At 44.6% G+C, this 25,403-nt stretch overlaps 2 protein-coding genes across 32 annotated transcripts in view; both read right to left on the reverse strand.

Annotated features, from left to right (window-relative positions):
- The window catches only part of kcnma1a (potassium large conductance calcium-activated channel, subfamily M, alpha member 1a), a 136,499-nt gene extending 135,076 nt beyond the window's left edge, over window positions 1–1,423 (reverse strand). For 19 of the 25 annotated variants that reach the window (XM_085799917.1, XM_085799923.1, XM_085799911.1 and 16 more), the window contains exon 1: window positions 132–1,197. In XM_085799917.1, coding sequence (XP_085656043.1) covers window positions 132–422 — 291 coding nt within the window. In that variant the 5' untranslated portion in view covers window positions 423–1,197. Of the gene's footprint in view, window positions 1–131 lie in introns of all 25 variants that reach the window. The other 6 variants (XM_085799922.1, XM_085799925.1, XM_085799918.1 and 3 more) reach the window with 2 other exon arrangements.
- A 5,988-nt stretch (window positions 1,424–7,411) lies between these two features.
- dlg5a (discs, large homolog 5a (Drosophila)) overlaps window positions 7,412–25,403 on the reverse strand; it is a 33,974-nt gene continuing 15,982 nt past the window's right edge. For 2 of the 7 annotated variants that reach the window (XM_085799936.1, XM_085799935.1), the window contains exons 8-34: window positions 24,323–24,553; window positions 23,776–23,960; window positions 23,541–23,666; window positions 22,634–22,766; window positions 22,345–22,472; window positions 22,086–22,261; window positions 21,889–21,992; window positions 20,506–20,598; window positions 19,239–20,288; window positions 18,588–18,708; window positions 18,355–18,499; window positions 17,936–18,036; window positions 17,694–17,783; window positions 16,723–16,891; window positions 16,053–16,130; window positions 14,818–14,980; window positions 13,639–13,772; window positions 12,395–12,559; window positions 12,092–12,275; window positions 11,220–11,368; window positions 10,330–10,500; window positions 9,765–9,955; window positions 9,532–9,675; window positions 9,206–9,333; window positions 8,750–8,859; window positions 7,974–8,083; window positions 7,412–7,817 (exon numbers count right to left, since the gene is read on the reverse strand). In XM_085799936.1, the coding sequence (XP_085656062.1) occupies window positions 7,714–7,817; window positions 7,974–8,083; window positions 8,750–8,859; window positions 9,206–9,333; window positions 9,532–9,675; window positions 9,765–9,955; window positions 10,330–10,500; window positions 11,220–11,368; window positions 12,092–12,275; window positions 12,395–12,559; window positions 13,639–13,772; window positions 14,818–14,980; window positions 16,053–16,130; window positions 16,723–16,891; window positions 17,694–17,783; window positions 17,936–18,036; window positions 18,355–18,499; window positions 18,588–18,708; window positions 19,239–20,288; window positions 20,506–20,598; window positions 21,889–21,992; window positions 22,086–22,261; window positions 22,345–22,472; window positions 22,634–22,766; window positions 23,541–23,666; window positions 23,776–23,960; window positions 24,323–24,553 (4,683 nt within the window). In that variant the 3' untranslated portion in view covers window positions 7,412–7,713. Of the gene's footprint in view, window positions 7,818–7,973; window positions 8,084–8,749; window positions 8,860–9,205; window positions 9,334–9,531; window positions 9,676–9,764; window positions 9,956–10,329; window positions 10,501–11,219; window positions 11,369–12,091; window positions 12,276–12,394; window positions 12,560–13,638; window positions 13,773–14,817; window positions 14,981–16,052; window positions 16,131–16,722; window positions 16,892–17,693; window positions 17,784–17,902; window positions 18,037–18,354; window positions 18,500–18,587; window positions 18,709–19,238; window positions 20,289–20,505; window positions 20,599–21,888; window positions 21,993–22,085; window positions 22,262–22,344; window positions 22,473–22,633; window positions 22,767–23,540; window positions 23,667–23,775; window positions 23,961–24,322; window positions 24,554–25,403 lie in introns of all 7 variants that reach the window. The other 5 variants (XM_085799934.1, XM_085799933.1, XM_085799939.1 and 2 more) reach the window with 3 other exon arrangements.

Here is a 25,403-nt window from a genome sequence, read left to right on the forward strand (position 1 = left end):
AGCAAGAAGTCAAGGCCAATGTGACAGGAATATCACCATTATGTGCATCAGTGTAATATATGGAGGGGCTTCTTTTTTTTTTTTTTTACACATGTAGCTGCAAACTGACAGCAGAAGTAGAGCAATCTTACCTTGGTTTTTATGTTGCAGTGGCAGCAAACAGTCCACAGATATTTGAGGGTCCTCCATAGCAGGATGATGAAGAGACCCCCAAAAAACGTCACCATGGAGGAGGCGAGGAATGCCCACCACATGCGCTGTCCATTATTGTCGCAGGGCACCTCAGACGAGAACGGGATGACAACGTCTTCCATCTTGGATATTAAGATTGAAGAGTCCGGATTTATATTATTAATGATATTGCTTGTCCTCATAGAGCTGTCGCTTCCATGGGGAACGGTGCCATCTGCTTCAGCTAGCATTTAGGAGCCTTGGAGAGCCTTTGCCAGCGTCCCCAGCCCCACTCACCAGCCATATTGCTTGAAAAAAAAATCCCCTCTTCTCTGTAGATTATGTTCACCCACCCGATTTTTTACTGGGTTTATTAGCAGCCTATGAATTGTTTACTCGTGACAGCGTGAGACGCCGCATATACGCGGACCTGACCAAAATCGCGGGTCGGTGGCCCTTGGTGAGAGGCATTTAAATCCGCAATAATGACGAATCTGTGGCGCTTCTCATTCTGAGGGATTTTCTGGCTCTTTTACGCCAAAAGCCATGGCTAAAGGACGCCGTCGTTTGCAGCCGTCGCGGCTGCCAATGAGACTTCGGACGGTGGTAAATACAACGACAGTCGAAAAGAAAAAAATAAAAATAAAAATAAACAAGAACACAACGTCTGAGCCTGTTTCTCGGCGTGGCGAGCTCTAGCCGTCTTCCATTCAGGGAGCTTGTCGATTAGCAGGCGGGGGAATCGATCTCACTTTCTTTAAGCGTCAATCGACTGTGAAGAGCCGTTTGCAACAAGACGGGAAGAAAAAAGAAGGGGGAAAAAACACATACAGAGATACGGTTTAATTCTACAGTTGGTCAGCTGTCACTGCGGCCGACTAAGACTACATGTTCTTGCGGGCGTCTTCGCTGTCAGCTCTGCGTAAAAAAACAAAAAAACATAAAGACGGACTGGAGCTCGGGTGAACGTCGCTGTCTCCCATTCGGTCCCCCTGCAACCCTGGCACCGAGCGGCCAGCTGAGAGCGCCTGTCAGATCCGCTCCAGAGGAGAGCGAGGCGGTGGGAGGAGGGGGGTGGAGTGGTGTGGTGTGGTGTGGAGCGGAGAGGAGAGGGTGGGTGGGTGTAAGGATGAGGTGGGGGTGGTGAGGGGGGTTTACAGGTAGGAGGGCGGAGCGAAGCGCTAATAATAAGAGATGGACAGGGGGCAGAAACACCGCGACGATGTTTATTCCATGTGGCGACCGCCTCTCTTTCTCTCTGCTGCTGCTGCTGCTGCTGCTGGTGGTGGTGAGGCTGCATAAAGGAGGTAGGCAACAATTGCGCCTTTGCGTCTTAAACGCACGCCGGTGACGCACGTCGCAAGCACAAAGAGGCTATGAAAAGCAACAGTATCGATCGGCGATAAATTTCAGGATTATAACTCACGATAAACATCACTGCAAAAGACGACTCACCCCCTCCACCCCACACCCCACAGGAATCTTGTAGTGACACCGGTGGATATAAAAACTACAATAAAGTGAGGTTACTCATCATTGACTCCAACAGTGACAGTTCCCTGCAGGGATATTATATTGTGGTGAATTTTCATTAAGGATAGTGCTCCCCGTTTTCAATCACTGATGATGGGCGTCCCTGTTTTCATATTGAGAGATGAACTCTATATATAAAAAAGGTCTCACAAATAGAGAGGGACATAGAGGGGTGAGGGGTGTCCTTCTCTATCAATTACTGTAATATGCTTACACTTTTAGAGCACATATTAGTGCAAAAACAGGTGTGGATTGGTGATGACGGTGAGGCACGGCCAGCAGTGGTTTATGGCTGCACATGCAGGATGCCCCTCCAGCAGCCAGCCAGCCAGCCAGACCAAAGGGGATATTGAGGGAGGGGCTGGGAGGGGAAACAGCTGGTTTGGAGGCCCCGAATAACCACTGACCCCTGAGCACCAGACCAGGCAGGTGCACACAGCCACCTGTGTCACAAGGCTCCAGACTTCTTGGAGGTATGCGATGCTATAAACTTTCATAAATTTGCGCCCCCTCCCCTGTAAGTCCCTCTGAATGCTTTGATTTAAAACAGTGACAGTGCAGTTGAAGCTGCTCATCCTCTTCTGCACTGATTTAAAGTGAAGGTGACATGATCAACTTTATTTTTTACTTATGTCCCATGATGTGTGGAAATATGGCACCTGGTCTCAAGCACAGATCATGTGAAAAGTAAACATGTTTAGGTACGATGTGAAGAAGATTTATGTTCCATGATGGTAATTTATTGTCTGGGAAATATTAGTGCTTCTACAGAAATAGCTCCTGTAACTGAATCTTTTAACCTGGGAGGGGGGTGAGCTGTAAAACACTGATGACAAGGAGATCTGTAAAATATAGCACTTCAGAGTTATGAATGTCTATGCAAGCACAATGACATCACATAAAACAGAGGCATAGCAGGACTGCGCTGTACCCACCATTGGCTGGTCTAGTGGATATGAGACAAAGGACAAGGATAAAGCTCAAAGGCACCATGTTTTTAATTCTTTTAATATTCTTATTGATTTTTTTCCCCCAGTTCCCTCCACATCGCTCATGTTGAAGTTTGTTTTCGACTGACCCTGCAGGAAACACCAAGACTTAAAAAATCAGACAACTGGGTTCAGGTTTAAAATGCAACTCCAATGTTACATACGTTGTAAAGCTTTATTCATGGCCTGTGATGCCACAGACAGCGTCTGATCTGTTCGTGCTCAGGCAGCCTGATAAGCATTAGGATGGGCTTTGAGCAGCAGCTCTGAAATTGTCCTCCTGCTGGTAAAAAGATGAACTTTCACAATAAAGGCAGATGATGATGCTCCGCAGCAGCCTATAGTGGCAGGATCCACTGACTTTTTCTCTCTTTTTTTTTCAAATATTACAACAGCTTATAAAAAATGAATATTCTTGCAAGAACCAAGGTGACATGGGTCAGAAAATAATAAATCTGAGTTATCTAAAGCCTCACGATCAAGAAATGTTTTATTAATGCTCATCTTTATTGAATAAGTGATGAAATCATGAGGAAACAAGCGAGGTGTAAATCACAAGTCCGGCTAACATAGGCCTTCCATTCAGAGTAATAATGTTTATTCATGGTTTGGATTCACAAAGAATTACAAATTTATCTGCACATAATTTATGATGCATGTGGAGAAGAGAGGACAACAACAGGAAAATCAATCCACCGTAGGTAGGCTACTCTGTGTACAAGCCAAGGGAGATCCAAATTCCAAAGCAACAATAACCCCCACGGAGAGGTCACAGAGAGTGAGAGCATCAGCAGCACATGCTATGTACATTATGTGTCATAATAAATCTTCCTGGTGTTTATTGCTGGACGCAGCAGAATGGACTCCAATTGATCACCCCCTCCCTATGAAAGGCCAGCTGGTGTGTAAGTGGTTCCTGTGGGCCAGCAGAACTTTAGCTGGAAGGTCTTGGCACTGACAGATGAGGAGATTAACGTGAAAGCAGTCAGGTGGTAATCCCACAGGGACTTTCGGAGATGCTGGAGTTAACATGCTGGAGAACGGGACGAATTCACCCTATCAAGCGGAGGCACGGTGAAAGAAGGAAACATGCCTCCTCGCTGTGACAACGGGATTTTGACGTGAGCCGGGAAAGGCCACAGCTTGCCACCGTGGACTACAAAGATCCTTTGCTGTCAGACTTGAGACTTCTCAAGTTCAGTCGAGCTGTCAGCAGCTGTCTTGAAACAGACACCTCAGCAGGAGGGCAGGAGACCCTACCCTCTTTCTAAAATAGGCAGGAGGAGACTTGGAGGACATAAAGAATTTGGGACACGACATAGCAGGCTTGCACCTACTGTATGTCTGATGTGCTTCAAAGTCATTAGTGACTGAGACCATGAGCAGCATTCTCTGAAAAACCATTTAGTGGCTAACACAGCGTCTGGTTTCAAACAATGACTGCTCTCACTCAAGTACAGCTGAGTTTCTGGCAGTTTGAGGCAATAGTGGATGTTTTGGAGACACTGGGTGCTCTCTTGCCCCAGTGAACCTGACAGGCAGCTGGAGGGTAGTCATTCACTGTGACATCATTGGCTAGAGGACCATGTGACCCCTGACGCGCAGCTTGGAGGAAACAACCTCGAGCTAGAGGCAGCCAATCAACCAGCAAGTTCTGGTGTAGCTACAGGCCGCCTAACTGCATGGAAAGCAGCTCTGAAGGCACGCTGCTGAAATAGAAGTTCCTCTTTTATATGTTTGTTATGGTACCAAGTGAAGCATAACATTTAGAAGTCACTCTCAAATCATATTAAGCAGAACTAGCCGATCAGAGATGATTCTTCACTTTACATCAATATCATTGTTCTTTCCCTTAAAGAAATCATTGTATTTTAAAAAGTGATGTTTTTCTGGGAAAATGTGATTTTGAACTGTGAAATTACTTAAACTACTTATTACTTTAAATCTCATTTCAAATTAATAATTTGTGATTTAATTGAAGCAATTTGGTGGAAATTGAGGCAAAAGGGAAGCAAAAGTGGTATTATTCTCCTCATAAATCATGTACAACTAATAAATCATACGATAAGGAGAAACCCAGCACCACACTGGTGAGTGAAGACAATGAATAATGCATGGAAACAAAATCATAACTAGCTTGGAAAAAGCAAGACATAGTGGTGTAACATCCTATCAAATGTTCACAATGTATAAAAGATCAACTCTTCTTTCATCAGCAGTAGGTACAGGCCCAGGTCTACATGGTTATACAATACAATGCAAAGTCTGTCTTTAATTAAATAAAGAGACATGGATCTTAATAAGATCCCTGAGTAAATAAAGTAACTGAAGTGACTGATATACCTGCATTATCTTAATCTTTCTTATATAGGGTGTGATGTACGCATTGTTTTACTAAAGAGGACTTCTCAGTGTGTGACAACGCACATTGAGCTGTCACCATCTAACTGCAAACATGATGTACGATAGTTCTGCTGCTGAAGAACAGACAAAGCCACAGCATTTTCAAAACCGTGTATAAACTCAAGGATGCAGCTGCTTCTCTAAAGCTGAATCAAGGCCACATCTTTATCGCACTCCCTCTGAGATCCTGGCAGATACTGTCATGCCACCTTATCTCAACTCAGAAATTGATGGCCCTTTCATTTGCTGATGCTTTCAACAAAATAAGAAGGAAAAAAAAAAGTGGATTTGCTTTCTATCCTCGTACGCGTCAGAGGGACACAGTCATATTTCAACAAGACAGAAAAAAAACTGCCATCAGTTCTGTTTTAGTTCTCTTCTTTAAAAAAAAACTTTTTGAAACTTATCTTCTCAAGCATTGCTCAAACAGTGCAAACTGGGCGGTGGTGGTAAGTGAAAGATGCAAATTCAAGCATGCAATATTTTTAGTAGTAGAGCAGAATAAAACTTCAGCCTGAGCCCATGTTGTGATACAGAAAATGAGCTTTATTCTCATGTTAATGTCTCAACATACAAATCACATTCTTTTTAATAAAAGAAAAAGTTCAATCAGTACCTGGCATCTAGATTCTTCTTCCTAAAAATACAACCAATTCATGTTGTATCCTGCTGTCTCTCTCGCTCTCTCTCTAGAACATATGCTATCTATTCAGAAAAATAGGAACATTACAGTTTGCTTCTTCTTACTCTTTTAGCCCAATAGTCAAACTTGTGGACTAATTTTCCTTTGAAAAACTGTGCAAGAATAGATCCCTTTTTAATAATTCAAATAAGAAGTGATCCTTTTTTTCTAATGAAGAATAAAAAGGCCATCAATGAAATGTAAGGAACTGATGTGATACATAAAATGTGAATTAGTTACAGTAGAAATTATAGTACCTATTTGTAGTCTACTGGAAACCTAGGAACAGTTATATGTTTAAGGTTCACAGATAAACAAGTGCAAAACAGAAATAAAAAGGATAAAGTTGCCTTAGTGGATTTTGGCACATTAAGATACAGGATATGGTTTTCGAGGAAGGGCAGAATATTTTTGTCAATATTTTTTTGCCTCCTGAATAAAAAATACAATTAAATAACAATGAAAAGTCACTAACATTTAAACAGACCAGAGAAAAATCGTTTAAGATATTACCCTGCAAATTTTGCTTCATAGTGTCTCTTTTAATGAGTACATCGATAAGTGACTGACAACCAACCACAAAAAAAAAACAAAAAATAAATTTAAAAGAAAAAAAAAACATGCTAATACCTGCTAAGACATTACTTGACTGCCAGACGTTCCTAGGCATATGACCTAGTGAAAATACATGTAATATATATAATATTTGTTTTTTTTCTCTCTCAGATGTATCTGCATATTGTATATGTTATACTCTATATTGTTGTTAAATATATGTTAAAGAGATATAATGATAGTTACACAGTGGTCTGTCTAGCCCTGGAGTGCATTCTGAGGAGTTAACCCGTTGGACGCCTTTCCGGCCGACCCTCAAAACCTCACCATTGTCATGCACTGTACTGGTCTCAAATCAGCCCCTAGATCATTTAGTCCACGATGGGTGAAATGATTATATATCAGATCTGGAGGAGAAACGTTCAACAAAAATCATCTGCGTGTTCTGGCTACGTGACCCAGGGGTTGGTTTCAGATCAGGCTTCTTCTCCGAAGGCACTTCCGAAAGGCCCATAAACTGTCCACACACCCGGCTACTATAGAAACACAATGCATAGAGCACACATCGATGTGTTTGGAGTTTTCATGGCCGTCGCTGCTGCTGGCAGTCGGGTTCAGTGAGAACGCAGCTGCATACTTCAAGAGGTTTTTTGATGCTTTTGCACTTTTTTTGTGATGAAACACCACGAGGAATGTGATGTCTGATCCTCGCATTCCATTTCTATAGCGTCGTATTCGCACTAACGAACAACTCATCTGAATTGTCATTACAATTGTGAGCAACAGTCTCAATGCTGTTTCCTCTCTCTCTCTCTCTCTCACACACACAAACTCGCACGCAAAGACAAACACACACACAATTAGTTGTCAGTCATTAAAATGGGTGCATATTTGTAGGGAAACCACAAATGTCATTTGGTACACGGGTGGGTCAGGGGTTGCTGAACTTCATTAGTGTTGAGGTTTGTGTACACTGGTGGGGACACACACACACAAACACACACACACACACACACACACACACACACACACACACACACGCATTCAAGCAAATATTGAACATCAATAGTCAGACACGTCTTTTGACTGTAAACGGATGCTTACAATGCAGCATTACATATACACCAACCAGAAACCCTTAGGGAAGACTCAATGAACTCTAACATGGAGATCCAGTGCTACTAACCTGCTCCGGAGTTACATCAGAAATAAAGGAGGCTCTGATTATAAACCATAACAAAGACAAAATAAAAAAATATCAATAATTTACATAACTAGCTCGCTGTAGAGTACCTATTGTTATAGTGTGAAAGAGTTAATTAGTGTTTGGGGGAATGGAGATGAGAAGCTGCAGTTTGCTGTAGTGGCAGCCGGTCTCCTCTAGGGGCAGCCAAGTGGAGTCCACAGGACTTTACTTTGTTCTTGATCAACTATAGTCATGATCTGAGTGCAAATGTAAGGGAGGGTGCCACCTTGGACAATACCTGCAAAGAAAAGGTGACTCATTGAGAAAAAACAGGGGAGAAAAGTACTGACTGGAAGTGAAAAAAAAGAAAAAAATATATGTGTTTGTTTTTTAAACAAAGAATTATTATATAATCTGTGTTTTAGGCTGGTTTCTGTTGTGATTGCATACAAACCTGTGAAGAATTTGCTGTACTCTTGCTCTATCTTCTGTGCACTTTCAAATTGCTCCTTGGAATGTTTTTGAGAGACTTTGTCCCGCAGATAAATTGGATCCTTCTGTTCCCTGTGATTTTTTTTTTTTTAAAGAAGAAAAAAAGATCAGTGAACATCATCTTTCTATCTTTACCAACTTAAAATGCTTTATAGTTACTTATTTTGCCAGTGAAAAATATGAAAATGTGTCCCAAATTAGCCAAATTATTGTTGTTCAGCCTATTTCAAATATGTAACAACAGCATCTGATGAATCCTGGCAAATATTTATGACAAACAGAGCAGGGGGGGAAAAAACAGTTATGCTTCAGCAGCTGTTTGGGATTATACAGTGTGTGTGTGGTGGAGTGGGGTGCTCTGACAGACACGCCAAAGGGTTCATGGTAGGATGGAAAGTGTGAAGGCTTATCCCGCTCCATCCATCCATCCATCCATCCATCCATCCATCCATCATCGAGAGACACAGACACACAGGGAATGAGTGCCACTGTACCGGGACATCTCTATCCTCATACTTCTGGCCTTGGCATAGCACTCCAGAGTTCACTCATCAGACATTCTGTACCACACTACCACTGTGTCTCTGTGTGTGTGTGTGTGTGTGTGTGTGTGTGTGTGTGTGTGTGTGTGTGTGTGTGTGTGTGTGTGTGTGTGTGCGTGCGCGTGTGTGTGTGTGTGTGTGTGTGTGTGTGTGTGTGTGTGTGTCATTGTGTGTATTGTAAAAAGGTGCAACTTACTTAATCTGCTTGGCATTTTTGTAGCGGACAAAGACAACAATTGGATAAATGTGAACACTGTGGAGCCTTTCAATGGCATGTGGGGCGATGTCAAGCAAACAGTGGCAGCCCTGTAAGCAAAAAAAACCAAAATAATATTGACATAACACAACAGACATAACACAACAGATGAACTACGGTACTGACCCGAATATAAGACGGTATTTTTTCCATCTCATAAAGTCTCAAAAAGACGGATCGTCTTATTTTTCAGGGTTGTCTTATATTCGGGTAAATACGGTAATTTAAAGCACTGCCGTCATGACAGGAACCCTTTCATTCAACGATATCCAAGCCTGAAGTGCTGCGATGGTGATAAGTTATCTTCACCAAAGGCAGAGATCAAAGACAAATAGAGGCCACTTTATCGCTCCTGATACAATCTGATGAGAGAGAGTGAGAGGCACTGACTAATACCTTATCTGTTATTTCCTTTATAGAAGCAACAGTGGTCACGTCAAAATGGCCACTCCTGCGCTTGTAGTCGATGAAGAGGCAGTCTTTGACGCCTCTCTCGATGGCTTGCTGGGATGCCTTCATCACCTCTGCAGACAAAAAGAATGGCAGAGTAAAACAAACAGCCAATGTGGTAAAAGCATGGATGTTCCTCAAAGGCATAAAGACATTATGTGACTGAAATACAAATTTTCAAAAACTAAACCACCTATTCCTCCAAACGCAGAGATTTTTATGAGTGATTTATTCCCCCTGTTGGGACTAACATCTGGATGGGATGAACTCACCCAGTACACATCTGCAGAACTTCCCAGGAGACTCTTTCACCAGCATCTCCTTGACGGGGTCAGTGAGCGGCCCAAGGATGAGCACCGGTCGGGGAGAGGTGCACTCCACCTTCTGGACCCGCTGGTACGCCAGGCTCACACAGTCTGACAGAGGGAGCGAGCACACAGGTCAACAGAAATATCCTCTGGACTTTGTTTTCTTTAATCCGACACATGAAGCCCTTTCTTCTTACCATCAAGAAAGGGGATAGAGTCTGTGCTGATGGCGTCCAGAGCCACCATCTCTTTGCTGTCTTTGGAGCTGCTGCGTTTGTGTTTCTGTTTCCTTCTGAAGAAGGATCTGCGGGCTGCTGCCGACAGAGTTTTGCTGGAGTCTTCCTTCATTTCTGTCACACTGTGTCGGCGGTAAAACTCTTGGTCCATCCTACACGGCACATGAACGCAACAACAGATTTAAGTGAAGAGGATACGTGCAGGGAAAATAAAATAAAAACTATGACAATTTCACATGTATGGACTGTTTTGTTAAGAGACAATTTGTTGTATTGCATTAGAATCACTGTTTCAGCCAGAAACAGTTTCCAACATCAAGGCACATTTACAGGGAAGATACAATAAGAGAACAATGTCTAAGAGAAAAGCAATGGTCCAAAACATGGAATGGTAGAGAAGTGACATTGGATATGATTCCTGCATCGTGGCAGTATGGCACAGATTGTTGTCTCAGCTGTTACAAACTCTCCGCTTGCTCAAAGATGTACACTATGTGTGTAAGTGTGTATCGCATTCTCCACCCACATGTACTTGCTGGGGATCTGCCCTCTCTGGATCTGCTGTGCGTTCTCATCTAGCTGCCAGGCCATCCAGGTCCCGAAGCTGCCCTTTGGTAAAGACTCATCCACGTACAGGATGTCATCCTTCTTGAAACTGAGGTCCCCCTCGGCCTCACCCACCCGGTCGTAAAGTGCCCTGGTGGGAGGGAGAGACAAAGATAGATGGGGAGTTATGAAGAGTAGGGCGGAACGAGGGTGTGAGGGGCGTGAGGCTGAAGCAGCGAGAGAGGAGGTGAGGCATTGGGAGAGAGAGGTGTGATGGCAACAAGATAAAGAATCAGAGAGTAAGAAAGGAGGTGAAGAGGGAGTTTATCTATAAACAGTATAGGACCTGCTTTCCTCATGTTGCAGCCTCGTAAGTCATTCCCGAACAGCCTATCTGCGACAGCCCAGCAGGCTGAGTGTATTTACTGCAGATGACATCACAAGCCCACTTGCCTATATGACAAGTGACTGCAGCAGCTGCTGCAACACGCCTGGACAGACTTCCAACAATAAAACGTGACTATTTTAGTTCTTGTTTTTCCATTCATACACAATGTTATTTCTAACGACCTGGAAAAACACCGAGCGCAAAATGGACACAGTGTTTGTGAACAGTGAGTAGAGAGAGATTAGATAACCTAAATCTGTGGTGTGATTAGCATCATCGCAGTCACACACTGGATCTGGGACATAATTGGTTAGATGAGAAAGATTCAAGCTTGTCCAAGGGCCACTCCAGTAGTGGTTCTATATATAGCAGCATGGGCAGAGATGAGATGATGAAGTTGCTTGGGGAAAAGTTGTTGTAGTTCTTTTTGCAGAGCTGTAACACATTAAGTCTATGTGTAATATGAGTATCTATGCACTTACCTAATATAAAAGCCGTCTCCTGGAACATCTTTGAGCATGCTGAAGTCATCTGGCCGATGCTGCACCTTGAACGTGACCACCTCTGCAGGCTTCAGCATCTCGACGTACATCTCTTCTGCCGTCTTATTCTTCATATTCACCAAGTTATACTGAAAGACAACGTGGAGAGGAGCCTAATGAACGTCACGTCATGACAATTCAGACAAACTCGGAGTGGGAAGCAGAGAAATTTGGAGTGTGAAATAATTTGGCGTGCCTGCGAAGGGTCCACTTGTAAATGGCTACATTTCCTCTGAGCTCTCAGCTGTATTAAAGTGTCGCAGTATTGATTTGTGCCATGTTTGGAGGAAGAAAACAAACAGGATGGGAGATTGAAGGACAGACTGATGCTGTGCAGACTGATGACAAAGCTGCATGGCAATTCAGATAGCAGGTCTTTGTGGCAGAGAGCTAAGTGGGAGCATGCCAAGAATTGTCTATTATGAGTTTGCGGTGCTCCTGGATAGATCACCGATATGGAGAGAGAGAGAGAGAACGCAGACGAGGAGGAGATCAATGAAAAACAATGACAGGTAGGGGGGAAAAAAAGCCAGCGCCTTCTGTCAGTGCTCGAGTCTGAAGTAACAACAGCACACAAGGCTCTTTAAGAGTCAAGAGACAGCAAACGTCTCATAAGAGCTTTGAGATCACTTCTAGTCCTACGTCTCCTCACTGTCAAATGAAAATCCACAGTGTAATGTGAAACGGACTAAAACTCTCACTTAGAGAACATCCATCTTTCCAGAAATGTCTCCACACACAATTCATAGAAATTCCTAGACAGCAGGTTGTGTGTCTATGCATGCGTGCATGGAAATGTTGTGAGTCTATACCTCTAGGATGAGGTCCCCAGGCAGCAGCCCATCGGGGCCTCTGGCAGGACTGTCCTCATCCAGGCTCTCTATGTAGACGCCCCGCAGGTTCCCTCCGCAGAGCGTGACTCCCACCTCCACTCCGGGCCTGCGCACCGTCACCAGTCGTGGCTCACACACCTTCCTGCTGCCCTCAGACGGCATCCTGGACGACAACAATTGGTCAGTTAGATATGTGCACAGAGCACATATTCATCCTATGCACAGCTTATTACACTGAATAAGATCTCTTAGCATCTCATTAATGTTGGTGCACATGTTTACCTGATGAAATTGTGAGGGCTGGTTGTGGGAGTAGTTTGCTTGGAGGAGGGAGTGAGCGTGCCCTCGTCTTGTTCGCTGAGTGTATCGATGGCGGAGTGATTGTCGGGGGTGGCAGCCCCGCTTCCTTGGGGAGTCGACTGAGTACTGACTGGCTCCAGACGCGAGCTGCACAGATGGAACAGTCAAAGTTTTTGCTCCATCAATTGAATTATTTAAAAAAAACATTACGTTTGATGTTTCTCACTATTACTCAGATGACTCTGCTGACGCTGCTGTTGTACACTGCAGCTGTTCTTGGTATCAATCTAATAGCTAATAGTGTCTAATGTGTGGCCACCAGAGGGTCCAATCCAGCCCACAAGATGAATTTGCCAAATGTGAAAATTACATAGAAGAAAGAAGAGGCATAATATTGTTGAGACTGCACATACGGTATTTTTCGCAAGAAATTCAGGTTGTTCTTAATGTCTTAATGTACTATCTTAAGGATAGTTCATTAACTGTAAACATAATGTACTTCTACTCCTTTGCAATAAAACAAAGGAAAAAATGTTACGTTCTCTTTGTTTATAGGTTATTACGCTATTATTTTACTGGTGCGTCCCAAATTGTGCAGTATGTGGCTCCTGAACTACAATGAGCTAGAAGCTATGGTGAGGTCAGTCCTGCAACAGTTCTAATCTAAACTAGATTAAGAGCAACTGTGATTTATTGCCAACATGGTGCAAAATTAGAGGATTTTGACCATATAATCTTGCTCCACATTACTTTGTCTACATTATTAAAGTTAGAAATTAGCAGCTAATAAAAAAATATTATGGTACAGAAAACTGCATAAAAAAGGCATTATTAGATGCAAGAGAGAATATATATTGGTCACAAAACAGTTGAATATCAAAATTTCAGGGATTTATATTGAACGGTCAGGCTCTACCTTGCACTTAGAGAACATTTAAAGATGAACAGCCAGACAGTTAATTCTTTACACTTCACACCTAAATGAACAAATGTTGTTTCTGTGTCTCTGCTCGTTCAGCTGGAAAAGTGTAAATGCAATGAAAATGTATCATCTGGCCTGCCTGAAAAAAAGAAACTCTGTCAAAACATCTCCGTCGTTCTTAACTTAACTGGAACATTTACTGGAACCGATTCAGCAATCAGCCAAAGCAGCCCAGCTGGGACGCAGAATGAACAACTCCCCCACCGAACATCTCTGAATAATTCTTCAAGAAACATCCTGTTACCTGGAGCGAGAGTGGTTGCCCAGCTGGTACATGTGTGGGTTGTACTGGGCCATAATGGTGATGGTGTCACACTGCTGGCCGATGATGAGGCGAGCCTGCTGCTCCGTGGCGTTCCGCAAGTTGATACCGTTATACTGATAAAGGAAGAAATGTGTGATTAGGGAGAGTTTTAGGAGAGATGGGGTTATTAAAAGAACAGAGAGATATGAACACAGTATGTGCCCGGTCTATTAAGGGTTTTAAGTCATTAGTAGTGCTTGGTGGAAACGATACTCATGAGAGTTGACAGAGGATTAACTTTACACCCATTTTCCTGCTTTAGAAAAAAAAATATAGTGCATACTCTTTGCTTTGTGCAGAGAGCAGACAGCCATTGTTTGCCTTGAAACATCTGTAGCTCTATTTGCAATTCAGAAGTGCTGAGGCAGCGCATGCTTTGTTGTGATTATGTAAAGCCACTGATGCATATTTATGATGCATTTTTTGTTTTTTGTCGTAAGTATGTACCTCGTTCACAACACATACCTATTCCTATATTGAACAGACTGAAAGATTAAGGGGAGGTCATCTAGCCACCACTCAGGTGAACATCTTCCTTAAGTCTTAATTACATCTTCATTAATGTCTTCACTTTAACGTAGCTACATTAAGAAATGGATCTGGAGGGTGATTCTACTTTTGTGTTCAATTGTCAACGTAAACATATAAAAAAAAGTGCACACTGTTTTTAGTTCATAGCTTGGTTATGTAAGACGGGATGACAGGCATTAGCACTGTCAAAGGAGCCAAAGGAGCCACTACCTTGTGTGATAATGAAGCACAGAAAAAAACAGAGCAACTAAGCCTCTGCAAAGTTCGGGTGTGATAAACAAACTTCAAAAACATCCCACGTCCATAAGTCTTCTTCTTTTAACTACTCAAACTGTGTGTGCATCATTCACAAGTGCAGTACACCCACTCGATATTGCAATAGCACATCAGTATAAGCAGACAGTTCATATGCAGTAAAAACACCATTTCAATTCATGCATTTCAGCTAGTATTACAATCCTGGGACCTGTGACAGCGCTGATGAATATGCTTGCCCCGCAGTGAGGCTATACAGAACCAAAGGCATCTTATCTTATACATTCTTATTTATGCCACTTGAAGCTACAACATGAAGTTAGTTGTCTATACCTCCAGCAGTTGGTCTCCATACTCCAATCCTGCCTGGTGGGCGATGCTACCTCCAGTCACTTTGGAGACAAAGATCCCTCCATTCTCCCCGCTGACGATGGAGATGCCAAGAGGCTCCGCACCTTTGTGCACGATGACGTTGCGCGGCTCTTCCAAGTATGGCCTGATGGGAAAGAGGGAAATGAATGAGTGAATGCATATACGGTGACAGGATACCACACAGGAGGAAGTTGAGAGGGTAAACGGTGAGGAAAGATTTTCACAGCAGGGCTGACCACTGGATTTACAGCTCTGGAGAGTTACTTGTCACCCAGGTTTGTCTCCTTATACAAAATCATATCTCATCCAAATATAAAAACATAATACCAACAGAAAGTCATGTTTGAGAAATGTTGGAACCCGAGTTTAAATTTCCTCCCAGGCCTGTAAACCGACCATCTCTCCGGAGGGCCATTCTATGCCTGGCTTAGAGGAGAAACCGGACAGGACAGGCTCAGAGTTCAGAGAGACCATGTGTAACATCATGAAAGCACAGGCAAGTGAAATCCCTTCACATGAAGGAGATTTGCATGAACTTTGCGTCTTCATAACAAGTTGGCTTTGGACATGGGAATACAATTCCATGAAGGATAAGAGAAATGGATTAGCAGCCAGAGACAGGGGTAAACAGAGTGGTGGTGTACAAACAAGACCATGACCCAGAAGCTGGAGGCTAAATAATAATACCGTTGCATAACATACATACTGCAGACTAAAGGGTGACTTGGCTTACGGCCAAAACATACACATGCATATTGACCATGTCATCATTGTGGGGCATGGACGCTGCATGCAATATCCGAGATTCAAGTGGGTTTTCCGACATGGAGGGAGACAAGTACAGACATATAAACACAAGGCTCAACCTTTGAAGTTCACTAAGTGGAACTAATCAGGGCTTTTTTTGTTTCCTGAGGCACGTATCATACTGCAGCATGCAAAGAACTAGCAATCTGAAAATTAAACCACGCTCTTGTGGTGGGTGAAAAACATCAAAAACATGTATATACACATTCTTTTTGAATTTCATATAGTGCATGGAAGCTGTACATGACTATCCTGCTCCTCCATATTATGTACCCAACTGCACTGAAGCATGTGAACGACGTGATTTTGAGGGAAGGGTGGTTGGGTTGGAGGGTGGTGGGGGGTAGGGGGCATTCCCTTGTTTGTAGCACTGTTGAGGGAGAACGAACCTGAGGCTCCTGAGAGAGGAGAACCTCGGCCTTGCAGCCAGAGGAATCCTTAGAAAAGATCGGTTACGGTAAAGAGATCTGGAAGCGGAAGGTTACAGAGAGGTGGGAGGAAGATAAAAGAGGAGAATGGAGGACAGATATCATACAGAGACAGTAACGGTGTAAAAAAGACTGAGTGGTGCTGGTGATAGAAAATGGGACAGAAATGTTGGAGGAAAATCCCAACACACTTGGCGGATCGCTGCGTCTATTTTGGAAATGGTAACAAGCTTCCATAAAATTATTAAACAACTTTTAATAGGATTTCAATCTGAATTTCAATGAGGGATTGCAGAGCTCTGACCATGATAGACCTGTTGCCTGGCAACGCCTGTTGAAATAACCTGGGAGGATCCCTGAGGGCAGGCCATATCGTACCAGCTTCTGAAGTGAGCTTTATAATCATACTCTATGTCATTCACACCATCTGTGGAGCCGCTCTCTCTGTATCTACAACAAGGGCCACACTGATCAACTCGACACTAATAACAGTCATCAGATTCATCTTCTTAACAGATAATCCATGATCAACAAGCTAATTTGCAGACGTGCAATTCACTTGTGGACAGTTCATCTCTGGCGTACTGCTCTGCTCTTTAAAATCTGCATCTGTGTGAATCTCCCGTCATACCTGTCTTTCCTGCGCTCCCCTATCGGCACAGGGCTGACTGAGATCCGAGGTAAAGTTGAAATGGAGCCCTGCGATTGGCTGCTGGCAAACGAAGAAGTCTCCAGATTGAGTGGCGAATGTGGAGGTGTGATGAGACTGGGACTGCTACACTCAGAGTGAGAGAGGGAGCCTGGGTTTAACAAGAGACGAACAGGAGCAGAGGAGGACAGAGTGAAAGTCTGCGCCGTGACATTTACACCTCACAGTAAATACGCACTGAAATCTAGTTACAAATACAGTGTCACACCATTTTGTGAAAACAGAACTTTTAGGAAAGAAAAGGCAAACCTATTTGTACAATACATTATCATACACAGAGGTCATTCAACAGAAATCAAATTAGAACACAATATTACAACAGCAGGACTCTATTCTAATTAAAAAAGATCCAAAAACACAGATTATGTAACAGTTAAACACCTCAGCACAACTTGTCCTACATGCCCATGTGTTCTAATCACATGAAGAGGTGGTTTGGATGATCATACATTGAACTGCCTAGATATGATTTGCATCTGAACATATCATTTTTCTGTCTGCACATAGTCTGGCCCCTCATTTTGGACATTATTACCTCACATAGATGAGATACAAGCTCCAGTGACCAAAAGCTCAGCAGGAGAATGGAAGATACAAACAAACTGCTTACAAAAAGGATACTTCAAATGTTCAAGAGGAGAGTTCTTCATCTGGCAATGAAATATTTTGGCTCCTGTTTTCCTTCTGCCAAGGTTGCTAAACCTCAAACAAGACATTGATCTTACAACTTAGCAAACCTGACAAAGTTCAACCAGGCCTGAGGGTTGTGAAACAGAGTTAAAAGACAAAAAAAATGCGTAGCCTTATAGGTCCTGCTTTGCAGTATGATCCACTGGGCTTTTAAGTAGTTTGATACTTGTGTGGTAAATGTGAAGTACTAGTGAGAGCAGTACCTCTGTCTGACCCCAGCATGGAGCGAGGGTATCGGGGAGTGGAAGGGATTTTGATCCTCTCTGTGCGGTACTGGACATTATTGGAAGAACCTGGCGGTGGGATAAAATGATACATGAATGAACGTTTTTTTAAAAGGAAAGGAACAATGAGTCATGACCTTTATGTGTGTGTATGTGTGTTTGAGTGCGTGCGTGAGTGTCAGACTGACCGAGCCGTGCACTGGAGGGCAGTGAGTTTGTACCGTGAGAAGCTCTGCTGCTGCGTGACGATGAGGATTCGGAGTAGTCGCTTGTGCGCTTCTGCTGGCTTAGGTCTAGGCTCAGACGACCCTGGTGTTGGGGGCTGTGCAGTTTGAAAAGAATTAAGAGGAAACATTCAAAATTTCTCATGCTTATATAATTATATCAGCATGCAAGATATTTCCTAGTTGAGACATAATTAAATTGATGGGCAGAGTTAAACCATAACTGCACAATGTTAGGGCAAAGCAACAGCACAAAATTATTTTCCACTCAAACCAAAATTTAATTATGTGATTTTTGCCTTTAGGAAACAGGCTAATTTAAATGTATTACTCATCTTAACAGCCAGAAAGAGTGAACTGACAATCTGTTTTAGAGCAGCGGTCAAAGAAATGGTGAGTGTGAAGAGGGAGGTTACCTGGTGTGGGTGTGCTGGTGACATATCTGGGAGGCGACAGATGGACAGTTGCTGGTATGAACGCGGTGGCTGCGCACCGTGTACACCGGATTCCTCATCACGGCAGTCACAGCGGGGCATGGAGACAGCCCCCGGTGGGCTGAATCTGACAAAGCGCAGACGCACCGCCATGTTAGAGACCGGGGGATTCAAGGTAGGAGGCGTGTGTTTATGTAAGCATTTGAGAGACTCACTAGGAGGTAGGGTGCCATTGTAGACCGTGGGGACGAAGCCGACGCTGTGCCTATGGGAGCGGCTGGGGGAGGAACGCAGCATGTCCCTGGGCTCAGGTGAATGATCGTCATTAGAGTAGCTCTGTGATGAGTGACAGAAACAAACGGTTACCATTTTCCCTGCAGGGTAATACAACAGGGAGAAATCCTCTGCCCTTTTGCTGCAGACAAGTATCATATGAGAAAAATGCCAGCATGAACATCCCACAACAGTAAAATGAACATTTGTCCTCAACTCCTCCTGCCCCCCCACCCCACCTCCATCTCCTGTGTGCTTCGGGGCCTGAGGAAGTAGCCAGGCAGAGTCGTCTGAGCCCCAGGCACTGACTCAGCTCTTGGTCTGGATGGCTGTACCAGTGCAGGAGCATCAATCACTCAGACACGCTGTCTAAGAGGCCGGTCCCTGGGGTATAACTCTGACAAGGCTGTAAATTCTATTACAAAATGGATGCTTTGGCCCAGTGGGATGATTTGAAATGTTGGTGCCACTTTAGATTTTTGAATCACTTCTCAAATGCATCCTGTTCTCATCTTTTTATTAGAGCGCTCTCTTAAAAGGATAAAATTTCAAAGCAAATACGCCACGTCGAGACTTTGAAGACCTTGACTCACTTGGAAAGTGGGGAAAGTGATGGTCTGGGGGGTCATCCTGCGACGGAGGGCGGGGGCAGATTTAGGGCGTGGTCTCTTCACCTCCGGCTCCTCCCCTCTGGTTCGGCCGATGTCCTCGTCGCAAGACTTCCTGGAGGTCAGGACCTTGCCTTCCAGGAAATAGTGGTTTCCGTTCCTGTCTCTTTCTCGCTCGCTCCTCTCCCTGCTCTCTCCTGCTGCCATGGAGATGACAGCCTCTCCCTTGCCGTCTGAGGTGATGGTGCAGTCGGAGGCAGAGCTGCTTTGATGTTTGTGTTTGAACTTAAAGGAGTCACTGCGAGTGGGTGGGGTGGGAGGGGTTGGGGTAGGGGTGGATGAGGAGGAGAGGGACTCTGTCTTCGAGGGCTGCGGGGAATGAGAGGCTGCGGCTGCGGCAGCTACTGCCGCAATCTGATTGGCTGCCATGTACTCCATCTTTGAGGAAGGTGTTTCGGGGCGTTTGAAAGTGTCTGGGTCGAAGATGGACTTCCTCTGCTTGGGCGACTTGTAGATGGAGAGCTGAGCTGCTGCTGTGACTGTACTGGTGTTCTCCGGTGCAACCGACATACCTCCCACCATCATCTTGGGCCACGTGCCCCCGCTGTGCTTCTTCTCCAGGGTCGTCTCCATTGTGATGCAGTCTGAAGGTGACACAGGTTCAAAGGGCAAGGAGGAAGGCCCCTTGTTGTAGGGACAGCACTCTTGGAAAGCACTGGGCCCGTATCGGCCGGTACCCAAGTCAGAGGCCGGCCGGAGGCTGGTGGCGTGGAGGGAACCTGTGGAGAACGGCTTGCTGATGTCGTACACCTCCTCAGCTTCGCCTCTGACCTTCCTCCTCTCCCCAGAGATGCTGCTTGTGCTAGTGCTCCCAACATCGGGGCAGAAGATGTCAGTCTGCGTCGAGCTGTTGTGTTTGAGGTTGCGACTGTTCCGGGAGTGAATCTCTGACAGATGAATGCGCCCGTTGGACTTTTCCGATGACTCACGCAGACTCTCAAAGATGTTCTGGCCTGACGTGCTGTGAGGGAAGAACTGCAGGGGGAGGACAGATGATGGCATAAGCAACACAAAGGGACACATATTTAATGATACCCTGGTAAATTAAACAGTAATGCGTCAGATAATTCAGCTCTCACAAAAAGTTGTAAAACTAAGTAGGGCATGCAAAAGTAGAAAAAAAAAGAAAACGCTTGAAGATTTTCAGCGTAGGTGAAGTACAGAAGGAGAAAGTGAGATGAATGTGGCCCACCTTCATGAGAGAGAGGCTCAGAGAGTCCCTGCAGCTCCTCAACAGAGCCTCGCACTCTGTCACAGATTTGTTATCCAGAGCAATGCCATTTATCTGGGGAGTAGAGAGAGACACTGGAAATAAGGACAGGTCCTTCAGCACTAAAGCAATGCACAGTAGTCTTTTTGATATTCCTCTAAGGCCCATGTGTCATGTGGATCTATTTACTGCCACACAGGATGTCTATAAACACATGCAGGTGACATATCTTGTCAACATGACAGTGAACGGGACCCGAGATGTGTGTCGCTCTGCTGTGGTGGGAAAAACCGTGGGAAATTTAGGCCATCACATTTCAGTCAGAAGAATCCTCACAGCGCAATCTGCATATTTCCATCACAATGGGCTCGGCTTGAGGAAACGGTCAGAGATACTAAAATGGGGTGATATATTACAGCTGAGCTTTATCGTGAAGTAAGTTCAGGAAGGAACTTTCTGCTTTAACCCAGAATGAGTTTGATACATTTTACCAAGCTGAGGAGAGGAAACGGTCACCTCTGGGCTGTGGGGTTCAGCAAGCGACATTCAATTGCATCCCATGCATATTTCAATGCAGATACAGCACTCTTAACTCTTTTTTTTTTTTTTTTGCAAACGCAATTACGCATTTAATAAGTTATACATAACCTGATACACTACTGTGATTAACATCCACAAGGGCATGTTTAAATACGATACTCTTCCACGATTAAGATCTCTTAACGCATCCATCGTCTGTACTTACCAGGGCTAAATGTGGTTGTGCTGAGCTATCATCTGGCATATCACCTGGCTACAAGGAGGAGACTGCTGTGGTGCTAAGTGGTGAGCAGAGACATCCAAGTGCTCTGAGATTTAAAGGTAATGCACAGGTTTCATGCTGAGGTTTAAACTAACCGGGGGAGTAAAGATTTCTGCTGCTGCCAACAGATTAGCATAACAGACAAGGTCACTTTTGGAAGATAAAGATAGGTACGCATGGTTCCATTCCTGACGCTCGTCTTCTCTCACCCACTCCCTTAAGTCTGAGGTTACTGCAGCAGCGGTGTGTGTGTGTGTGTGTGTGTGTGTGTGTGTGTGTGTGTGTGTGTGTGTGTGTGTGTATGTGTGTAAAGACAGCTCCACCTAGCCCTGTAGAGCTGCAAGTTTTTGAGGGTTTAATCTAAAGGAGGAGACTTTCTTCCTTCTACTTCACATGCTCAGCCAAATCCCACCTTATCTGGGTTCAGAGTGTGGATACTGGAATGGATCAAGGCCTGGATTAGGAACCAGTGTGAGCTGTAGAGTGGTAGATGTGGAGGAAGGGTGTATTTTCAAAAAAAGACAGAAAAAAGGGGGATTTCATTAAGGCTGACAGTGACTCACAGCGATCAGTCTGTCTCCAACTGTGAGAGAACCTTCCCTGGCGGCTGGACTGCCCTGGACGATAGCAGTGACAAACACCCCGCTCTCCAGACCAATACCACTGTCTTAAAACAGAGGAGACAACGTGGTGATAAACAAGGGGACACAAAACAACACGGAAAGAACGAGCACAAGCAAGTATTCCAGCGCCAACACACCTTTGTGTCCCACGAGATTGATGTGAACAGGAGTGACCAGCCTTCCCCCCAGAGACTTCCTTCTTCGTACCACCATGTTGATCAATCCTCCACCATTAAGGACAGCCTTCACCACCTGCTTCCTGTCCTTATTGGTCAGGTCCATGTCATTTATCTTCAATAACCAATCGTTCACTCTGGAAATGAAAGATCGCAGCGTTTAATAAAGAATCTGTCCGGATGAAAAGGACGCAGGTTAGCATCGTGAGGCAACTCGTACCTTAACCTTCCATCTGCGATACTTCCTTTGTCCACCCTCGTTACAAATATTCCACAATCTCCTGGTAAATATGGATCATTTACCCCCTCAGCGATATCAAACCCAAGTGCCTTCAAATCCATGTCATCCTATAAAAAGGCAATAATACAAATGACAGTAGATTCATTAATTTTGACAAATCCATTTCAATATCGTCAAGTTTTGGCAGTCTTTGGAGCTCTGCTGGCTCTCAGGAGACCGGCGTGTCATCAAATCACTCTCAGTAATAAGATCTGAGCGCTGCTCTTACCCTGTCTTTCTCAAACTCCACCACCTCTGTCTCCCACTCCAGGGAGTCTGTGTCGATGGCTGAGTCGTGAGAGCTGTGGGCCATTAGCTGACAGAACCTGGCCTCCTTCTCCAGCTGGCTCTCCATCTTCTCCCTTAACAAAGGAAGACAGTGCACACAAAGTCAAAGGTCAGTCACTTAGGGATGGACTGGCAGAGGCAACAGAGAGGACTGCACACCACGTGGACGTGGACCGGAACATACAATGCTATACCTGACTGACCTTCCTTTTTTTGATCCTTCTTTCCTTGCGTTATACCTCACATCTTTCATTTAGGGAATTTAATGTATATTTACTCATAGGGAAACCTAAAAGTAGAATGCACACAATGCCCCCTCTGTCAGTAAGATGTATGGTGTCCCATTGAGGCATGCCTTGAGGGTGGCTGTGTCATTAAAGCCCCAATTTTGCATTGTTCTTTAAAGAGGATAACGAAAGAAACTCTCAAAGTCACAGCACACTGTGTAGGGCGTTCAAGGCTTTTGACTCAAGAGTGCTTGTCATATGCACTTCCGCCAGCAGAGGGAGCTTTTACATGCCTTATGAGCATGTTCATAGACAGGGAGGTAGAGACAGTGAGAGACTAAATATTTATGTGTGTCCAAAACACTGACGCTTTCTGGGATTACACTTTTAATCTGGGCATGTGGAAATGGCGCCAGATAAACAACTGAGCTCGGTGATGTCTCCAAAGGCGGAATAGCACAGCTTACGCCTCGCCACACACTGAGGACAACAGCTTATAGAGACAAAGACGGCGTGGCACACGAAGTTGGCTCAGTAGAGTCAAAAATGCTGTTTGTGTGCTTGCTCAAGGATTTTCTTTGGATCGCAAACACAAGTCTGTCCTCCACGGTGACGACTCACTTCAATTCTTTGAGCTCTCGCAACGCGTCGTTCTTCTGTTTCCTCATGTCGTCCAGATTTCGCAGGGCGTCGGCCAGATCGCTGACCGCCCGGTCCCTTTCCCGCCGTAGATTATCACACAGAGTCCTGGGAAAGAAGAGGAGGGAGGTGGTGAGGAGTGACGTGAGAATATGGTGGAGCAGATGAGTCGACTAACTTCATCAGCACTCTTTAACAAACCAATACACAGACTGACCTTATGCTCTCCCTCTCCGCCACTATTTTGTCCCTCTCCTGGAAGGCCCAGTCCCGACGACATTTGGCCACCTCAGCTTCCTGCGTGGCCTCCTTCAGTTCCTGAGACATGGCCTCATACTGTTTCCTCAGCATCTCGATCTCCTTATTGGCTCGTTCCATGTCCAGGGTGGCCGAGTCTTGTTTCTGTGAACATTGAGCACACATGAATGAGGTTAACTGACTAAACACGTGTTCTGTTACAACATCCAAAACGATAAAGGTCAGAGAAAGAGACAGAAATATTAAAAGCTGCAAATTAAGAAACTAATCAGGATGTGTGACTTTTAAACAACCCAAAAGCTCATCTTTCAAGTCTCTAAGGTTCAGGGACATGCGACCTGCAGGGCCATCTAGTGATCAGACAGAGGTGCGACCTAAATCCACTTCAGTCCAATGACATGCTGTAATCCACCGACTGACAGCTCCCTGGCTGCACTAAGCTCTTTATCATGTGTCCAACCTTTGACTTCATACTGTCAAATCAAAAGTGCGGTGTTGTTTGTTACCTGTCTGGCCTGGTAGTACTCTCGCAGTAACTGATCCCTTTGAATGATGGCCTCCGTTCTCTCCTTGCGGGCCACGTCCCTCTCCTCCCGGACCGTCTCGATATCCTTGCAGGCCTGGCTCAGCTCCTTCTGGGCCTCGGCCTTGTCCTTCACCTCGTGGCAGTACTTCTCCAGCAGCTCGTTCCTCTCGCAGATGGCCCTGTCGCGGTCCACCAGCGATGAGTTCAACTCCTGTCACAGAACAAAGGGGGCCAAAATGGAATGAGGGCATCTCAACACTGTGAGTCATTAATGCGATGTGAAAAAAAAAGTATTTGCGGGCCAATGCAGAGTGATCCAACACTAGTTATGAATCTCTTTTGTCTGTCAACCGCTGTTCAGAGATCTTCTTCAAAAAGGAGGCGGTGGGGCAGAGCTATTTTTGTACGGTATTCTGGGTGAAAATAGCCTTTGATCCACTGGCTGAAATATGGATGCCAGGCCCGAGCCATTCACACACACACACACTGAAACCTGATTTATTAGGCTGATATTAAACTCTCACAGAGGGAATAGTTTAAACTGACGTTTATAGTTCTTGAAGGATGCGGTGGACATACAAGTAGATGGGCTTCTCTCCTCAGTCACCGTCAGCAGGACACTGATTGATGAGTCATGACAGGTTTCACTGCACGCTTTGGCTTTGGTAGCACTTCTTTAGGTGTGTTTTGGTCTGCACCCAACTGAGTCTTCACACAGCCTCGACAAATTAACTATTTGCTTGTTTGCACCAAGTCTCCTGATCCAATCTGTGTACAGGATTTTAGGATTCACATGTCGTTGCAGCTGTGACTTTAGTTCAGCAGCTTCTACACTCAATCTGACTTTCTGGTCGGAACATTTAAAGCTTTCATAGGACATAGGGTTGTGACTGCAACCGAAAGGTGACCTTTTTATTTGGGGTGTGTTATTTTCAGACTACTGCACAACAGGGGTCTGGGGTTTGGTAATAGGTTACAAGAAAAGTGCCACATTTTGGGAAATGCATTTATATGCTCTTTTGCTGAGAGTCAGATGAGACATTCAACAAAATGCACATGTC

This window comes from Trachurus japonicus, chromosome 15 (genome assembly GCF_045865225.1).
Source record: "Trachurus japonicus isolate A0001 chromosome 15, Traja_1.0".
Classification (NCBI taxonomy): domain Eukaryota; kingdom Metazoa; phylum Chordata; class Actinopteri; order Carangiformes; family Carangidae; genus Trachurus; species Trachurus japonicus.